This window comes from Salvia miltiorrhiza, chromosome 2 (genome assembly GCF_028751815.1).
Source record: "Salvia miltiorrhiza cultivar Shanhuang (shh) chromosome 2, IMPLAD_Smil_shh, whole genome shotgun sequence".
Taxonomy (NCBI): domain Eukaryota; kingdom Viridiplantae; phylum Streptophyta; class Magnoliopsida; order Lamiales; family Lamiaceae; genus Salvia; species Salvia miltiorrhiza.
Genome location: NC_080388.1, coordinates 9,605,430 through 9,613,288, shown reverse-complemented (window position 1 = coordinate 9,613,288; position 7,859 = coordinate 9,605,430). Strand labels below are relative to the sequence as shown.

The window sequence follows — 7,859 nt, the reverse complement described above, 5'->3', positions numbered from 1 at the left end:
TTCTTCAAGAAGTTCACAGGAGGTGATTTTATCATATTGTCTGTCTACGTTGACGACATGTTAATTGTAGGCCATGATGCCAGCAAAATTGATAAGCTGAAGAAAGAGCTAAGCAAGTCTTTTGCGATGAAAGACTTAGGCGCGGCTAAGCAGATCCTTGGAATGAAGATCTTCAGGGACAGGAAGAGCAAGAAGCTCTGGTTATCTCAAGAACAATATATTGAGAAAGTTCTTGAAAGATTTAGAATGAGCAAGTCGAAGCCAGTCGCCACTCCACTTGCGGGTCATATGAAGCTAAGCTCAGCACAATGCCCGACAAGTGAGACAGAAAAGAAAGAACTGCAAAAGATTCCATATGCTTCTGCGGTGGGGAGTCTAATGTATGCTATGATATGCACTAGACCTGACGTCGCTCACGCAGTTGGTGTGGTAAGTCGATTTATCTCAAACCCAGGAAAAGAGCATTGGACAGCAGTGAAATGGATATTTCGGTACTTGAGAGGTACTTCTAAACTTTGTCTGAAGTTTGGTGATAACCATATTCTACTTGAAGGATATGTGGATGCAGACATGGCTGGTGACATAGATTCCAGGAAATCCACATCTGGATACCTGATGAGACTTGCAGGGGGAGCTATCTCGTGGCAATCGAAACTTCAAAAATGCGTGGCATTATCCACAACGGAAGCTGAGTACATTGCTGTGACGGAAGCTTGCAAAGAGGTGTTGTGGTTGAAGAAGTTTCTACAAGAGTTGGGCTTGAAGCAAGAGAAGTATGTGCTTTACTGCGACAGTCAAAGCGCAATTCACTTGAGTAAGAATTCGAGTTTTCACTCGAGATCGAAACATATTGATGTGAGATATCACTGGATTCGAGATGCACTTGAAAGGAAACTAATGCAACTCGAGAAGATCCACACCGATGAGAATGGTACAGATATGTTTACCAAGTCCTTACCCCGAGATAAGTTTGAGATCTGCAAACGTGAAGCAGGTCTAGTTGAATCTCCACATGACGTGGAGGGGGAGAATTGTTGAGCTGTCCACATCATGTGGTAGACCCCACAAAAGACTTTGAAACAATTTGGTAAGAGTTCAACAATTGTTGCAGCCTTCAACAATTGCTGCAGTCACCGTTGTTGAAATGTTGTTGCTTAAACTTCAATATTTGCAGCTCCTTTTTTCAACAAACGACAGCCAAAGTTTCCTATAAATTGCAGTGGGTTCTGCAGAAGGAAAGATGTGCAGAGTGAAGAGAAAAGTGAGGCAACAAGAGAGAGTTTGGTGAGTGCATTTGAGAGAAGAAAATTGTGAGGAAAAATCATAGGATTTTTCATCTCTCTTAAAATAGTAGCTCAGTCCTCTTGTGTTTTCCAAGTTATTAAACTTGAGTTTTGTGTTTCCCCTATTTTGTGTAGGGAGAATTTTGTAAGCCTACTATATACATAGTGGAAGATTTCTAGACTACGGTCTCGTGGTTTTTCCCAATTTGGGTTTTCCACGTAAAAATTCTTGTCTCATATTTTCTTATATTTTGCACCAAATATTTTTCTTGGTTTGGATCCCATTTTGTAATCCAGCAAGAGGGAAAAGAATTATCCTGGTTCCGCTGTGCAAGTGTCATTTATTTGGACACTCGTGAATATTTATTCACCACTTTTCCCAACATAAATAACCCTTTTTCTCTTCTTATTTCACAAACTCGACTGTCCTCCCCTCTCTGAAATTCCAGCGACAGCAGACACTTCTCCTTCTTCCTCAACAACCGCCGACCTTCCTTCTCTGACATTCCGGCGACAGCAGCGGCAAAGCCGCCACCATCGTCTCTCCCTCAAACGTCTCAATTTTCAACCAAACCCCTAAGCTCCTGTATATAAAAAATAAAAACAATCTTAAATCCTCGCTAGAAAGCTCGCCAATGAAAAACAACAACAAAGAAAATAAAGATAGAGAAGGCCCAGTTCATGTAATCAAATGAGAACATGAAGAAACGAGAGAATACATGATTGGGACAGAGGTGAAGATCTCCGGCCAGAAATAGTTGACGAAGGCATTAAGATTGGACAGAGCGTGTATCTTAAGAGTTGGGTGGCTCTCGTTCAGCATCGCCAGTAGGCCACCGGCGGAGCTCACGGTCGTCGCCGCAGCAACCATTGTACAAAATTAGGGCTTCGATCTGATGGGATTTGGGGATAAAGGGTTTTCCTTGAAATGCAATGCAATAGGATTTGGAGGAAGGGAGAAGGCCGACATAGGTCTTGGATGGGGGAGGGGGTGGCAGGGGCAGATGGTGGGGAAAGGGGAGAGACGGCGGGCGCCGACGTATGATGGTGGCAGAGGGCGGCGCCGGGTGGGGGAAAGGGGGGAGGGGGAAGAAGACGTGAGAGAGGGATTATTCCATGTCACATTATTTTTTTATTATTTTATTTCACATGTCAAAAAATAGCTTAGATGTCAATTTTTGGCTGCTACCGCATTAATTCCGGCTGCGACTGTGTTGTTTCCGGCGCCGGCGTAAGAAAAAATCGGTGACCGAACAAAAACGAAAGGTTATGTATTTAAAAGTAGATTTTTTAAATTATGAGCGAAAATCAATTCCGTGAAAACGTTATGGATTTACAGACAATTAATCCATAATTTTATTACACCAAACTTTCTAAACTAGTAAGATTAATATTGAAACAATACATCCGCATGATCATTTTGAAGAAGAAAACACAAATTTTGGCCGCTGATTTGAAAAACACAAAATATGGCAATTTTTTACGTTTTAGGATTGTTCTGCCCTTAATTAGGGCGGATCGGATTCGGGTTTGCGCGCAGGTTAGGCACACTTGGCACTATTAGTGCCAAAAGTGTCATGCACGAATGGTACTAGTGACCATATTAGTGTCATATACTTGTGCTGATACACTGTCTTGTCTTATATAGATGAGTTCAATTATACGGCCATTTTGAACACTTCCCCGTAGGGTTTAGATTATCCATTTAGGGTTTAGATTAGCATTTACGGTTTAGATTCCTCATTTATGATAATTGAGCGAGTGCACTAATATTAGTGCTATAATTATTTTATTTGGTCACATGAATAATTATGCTATGGTATTTTATTAATGAGTAACATTTCCATAATTATTATGGTTATTATTCAATCACCCTTCTCATATTATTATTTTATTCCTTTGAGCATGTGCCTAATTACCCACTTGCCAAGTGGATTAATTGAGAGAGTGTAGAGATTAGAGAGAGAGATCAAGGCATTTAATGCCAAATATTCCTTAAGATTTGCCAAATCTCTCTAAGATTACCAAATCCTCACAAATCTTGCAAAATATTTCTCTCTCTCCCTCCACCCCATTTTCGAGCTCTCTCTCTCTCCCTCATCTCTCACATTCGAAGCTTCACAAAATTATGCCAAACACGTAAATCACCTTCAAAATCTTACCTAAACACCTCCTATCTACTTGAATCCAAGAAGATCCTTGAAGATTGGTTTCAAAGTTAGAAAGAGAAAGTGTGAGTTTTGGTGTAAGTTTGGGTAAGTGATCTTTAAATCCATATATATAACTTGTATGATGTTATATGTGAGTATTTTTGGAAGATTGAAGCAAGAAATCACCCATTCCTTTGTTTTCCAAATTTTCGAAAAAAATGGGTCTCATTCCTTCAAAAAATTTTCTTTTTCTTTCCTTGATTTGGGGTGAAAAATGAGATCTATGTGATGTTTGGTGATGATTGATGTATGTTGTGAAAGGCTATGCCTTGAGATGTGAAAGTTGGATGAGTTTAGTTTACCCAAAATTTGGGAATTTGTGAGTTGATGTATTAAGTGATGAATTGATGATGAGAATGAGTCTATGAGATGTTTATGATGATGATTGATGGAGTAGATTGAGTATATGATGTTAATTGATGAATTTGAGGTGAGTTAGTTTAATAAAATTAGGGATATGTGTATCTATGCCCTAAATTGTAAATTGATGGTTTATATGTGAGTTTAAATGATTAAAATTGATAGATCTATGATTAGATTAAGGTTTCATATGTGTTTATAAAATTTCAAAGAGTTTAGTTTAATAAAAATTAGGACTTTCTTGCCTATGTGTTAATAAGTGAATTGGTTTAGGATATATGTAATTGAGCATGGTATTAGTGTCTAATTATGCTTAATTAATTAGGTCTTTTGTTGGCTAAGTAAAATTTTGACTTAGTTTAGTTTATACGAGTTTTTGAGTTTTCATATTTTGAGAAGTTGATGAATGATATAATGAGGTCTAATTGCTTTATGACCATTATGTGAACGTTTGTCATGCTTTATTAAGAGTTTACGTTGATACGTGAGTTTTTGTTAGAGTTTAGTTTGCATGATAAAAAGGGAATCTATGTGTGCATAATGAGTTATATGATGTATGAGATCATGTTTGAGTATTTGAGTAATTTTGAGCATGAAAATGAGAAGAGAATTGAAATGATGCGTTCGTTGAAACGTTTTCCTTCAGATTTGAGTTTAAGATGTAAGAGAAGAGTCGAGATTGAGTATGATGAGTATTATGTTGTGCTTGAATGTTTTTGAGTGCTATAAGGCCCAGTTTGGTAGCTTTGGTGGGTTTGGGACTGTTTATTATAAACTAGCAGGCCCATTGTTGGTAGGGCATGACAAATAATCGAATCTTGTGTTTGTTAGCAATTTCAGAATGCTAGTTTAATTTTGTTCACGTGTTTGACTGGTTTGTTTATTTGCATGATTTATCTGTGAAATTACAAACATGTCCCTGTCTTCTATTGCAAATGCCAAGCGCACCCCTCTTTTCCTTCCGATCGTCAAGTAATGAAAAGGCGTTTCACTTCAATTTGGAGGGAAAATTACCAACTTTTTATCAGAAAAAACTCTTCGATTCCTGTTCCCGCGATTATAAATTCCGTTGTAATATTCGATTATCGTCATGGTCACTGAATTTGCAGACGAAAACTCCATTCTCATGGATTCTTCTGAGCAAGGTAACACAGAGTCGAGATTTCTCATTCGTGTAGTTAGGTTTTGTACAATTTCGCTAATGATTTTAACAATCTTCTGATGATATGATTTTGAAGCTTTGTTGGGCATTTTGATTGTTTGAATGCTTTGTCAATTTTTTTAATTTTTATTTGCAGCAGCGATCTCTGTTCTTTAGGGTTAAAGATTGAATTTTTCCTTTTAAGTAAACTCAATGGAGATGATGAACATTCGATATATATGTTGACATTTTTTGTGTTCATATAATTCTCCAATTTCAAATGCATGCTTCGTAGAGACGAAAAAATATGTAACCAATCTTCATTTTTTTATGTGTGCCATATTTGTAATTCCTGGGGATATTGATTGAAGCTACATATGCCACAACTTTGTTGTTGCCGCCTTAAATTTTTTTCTAGGAAATGATCAACCAGCCAACAGTGAGCATTCTCGTTCCAAAGGAAACAAGAATGACAAGTCCCGGCGTTCGTGGTCTGCGAAAGAAGAAGTTGTACTGATCCAAGCACTGAAAGAGTTGGTTGCAGATGGGTGGAAATCGGATAACGGGTTTCGAGCGGGTTTCCTTGCTAAACTGGAGGATGCCCTAAAAAAGGAGTTCCCCGGGACTGACTTGAGGGCCAATCCGCATATCAATTCCAAACTGGGCACCTGGAAGAAAAATTACTATTCGCTCAGTGGAATGTTGGGTAAAAGCGGTTCCGGATTCAACTTGAACAGCAACAACATGATAGACTGTGACAACGAGCTGTGGGAACAAATCTGCAGGGTACGGGGGATACTTGGCATTGGATACTTGGTAGTGTGCTGTTCAGTAATGAGCAATATACATGCTTATATTTTTTTGTGGTTTTTTGTATTGTAGGTTGACAACAATGCCTCAAAAATGCGCTTTAAAAGCTGGCCGCTATATGATGACTGGAAGATAATATTCGGCAAGGACCGAGCAACAGGGGATCAAGCTGAAGATTTCATGGAAGCAATTAACGACATGGTTGGACGTGACAATGTGTTTCAAAATGTGAACAGCGATGAACAGGCACCACCAGTGCAGCTGGAGAAGGATCTTCATAATGAAGTGGCTGAGGATAGCACGTGTCAGAGTCAGAAGAGTGGAGGAGTTGGGAGGACTACGACCAGAAAGCGCAAGAAAGATGACAGCTTTGATATGGCATGTGAACTGATACTAGAAATTGGTCGCAACACTAACGACAGGCTTGAGCACTTTGGAAGCAGAATTGGGTATGAGTTTGATCTAGCTAAAGCGAGGACTGAAGTTTACCATACTTTAAGCGCCATGGTGGGTGTGGATAAGAGCGCCAAATTCGAGGTATGCGAGATACTCGCGGACAAGGTCGAGAGGCTCGAGCTTTTCATGAGCCTCCCTGTAGAAGCTAGGCCAGATTACCTGATGCGCGTGCTAGAGATGCGTGGAAAGTAAAGCCTTCGATGACAAGGTTTGAAGAAAACTTGGGAGATATTTTGAAGTGGTCTTGAATATTTTGGTGATGTTTAGGGGTTATTATATATGTCATGTTGCCGTGGACATGTAGGAATGTTCTATGTTTTATGAATATTAAGTTATGTTGCTAATTTTTATGGATTATAATATATGCTATAAGTTATGTCTTTACGCTCGACATGGTTCTTTCTTGAGTTATATTTTTCATCTGTGAACAATTTTTCTCATAAGTTCAGCTAGAAGATATGTCTCTCATAGATTTATCTCAATGATTAACAATCTCATGGAGAACAAAGCCACAACGATGCTGCATTACATATTCAGAGCTTTCAAGTCTCCATCTTTCAACACCTAAATAAGAAGCTTGCATAATTCATTACTAGATATAAGGATTCAAAAGATGATTACAATATTTTCCCCATAGATTTAAATAGCCTTAACAGGGCAGGGGAAATGACAAAACAAACATGCATTCATAATAGCATGTATAGACTTTGAAACAACAACCCTTAACCATAAACTAAAACATCAATAACAAGTGCTTAGGAAATGCTAAATAAAGCTTCAACTGCCTAGTTCCAAGGAGCCCACGACGACGCAGTAGAAGCCTCCACAACAGTGGGAGTCGTACTATCAGCATCGTCTCCACTCCCATCACCATCGCCGGGGTTGCGAGCGACGGCATTAGAGCCTTCAGCTTTGCTGTCGTCAAACAAGCGCCGTACTAGCCTATGCGGCCCAGCTAATGGGGGCGCGGTGAATTGAGGAGAGGTCACCTCTCCCTCTGAGTAAGGAGAATCACTCGGCCTAGTTTTGGTTCGTGCAAATTTGGCAGTTGGTGAATCGCTGATGACGATCAACGTGCGACTAATTGAGGGCTCAGCTTTGAGAGTGTTTTGGTCGAAAAGCAAGCTTAAATTACGCCATTCAGGTTCTCCCTTCCAGAAATAAGCTTCGGCAAACTCATCCTCCTTATACAGAGCAAAATCAGAAGAATATATTAGCACAAAGACAAAAGATGTATACCAATAAAAACTAGATAGTAATAATTCTTCTAGGTTACCTTGATCATTTTTTTCCACACCACTTCCGATGCAAAAACCATATTCTTCTCGACATCCCAAAGTGATCCATCCGTAGTTGAGATGCGCTTGAAGGTCTCATAACGCCCTTCGAGAAAAGCGAGTCTTTCTTCAAGATCGTCGAGGCCAATTTTCGTGTCAAAGGCACGGTTGAAATCAGCCAACACGCATAGCTTTGCGTGCGACGATTTGTGCGGCGGGACGGGATTGCACTCATCTTTCTTGGCGATCAATTCCTGCAGTATAAACGAGTCATGCTTGGCATTCCAGAAGAAATCGTAGATATACAACGATTGAGCATCAA

At 39.4% G+C, this 7,859-nt stretch overlaps 1 protein-coding gene across 1 annotated transcript; it reads left to right on the top strand.

The window, feature by feature from the left end:
* Positions 1–4,840: 4,840 nt before the first annotated feature.
* LOC131011181 (uncharacterized) lies at positions 4,841–6,644 on the top strand. Its single transcript, XM_057938981.1, has 3 exons — positions 4,841–4,998; positions 5,413–5,780; positions 5,877–6,644. Exons 1-3 carry the CDS (start codon positions 4,944–4,946, stop codon positions 6,450–6,452), a joined length of 999 nt encoding a protein of 332 aa, XP_057794964.1. The 5' UTR covers positions 4,841–4,943; the 3' UTR covers positions 6,453–6,644.
* The last annotated feature ends 1,215 nt before the right edge of the window (positions 6,645–7,859 follow it).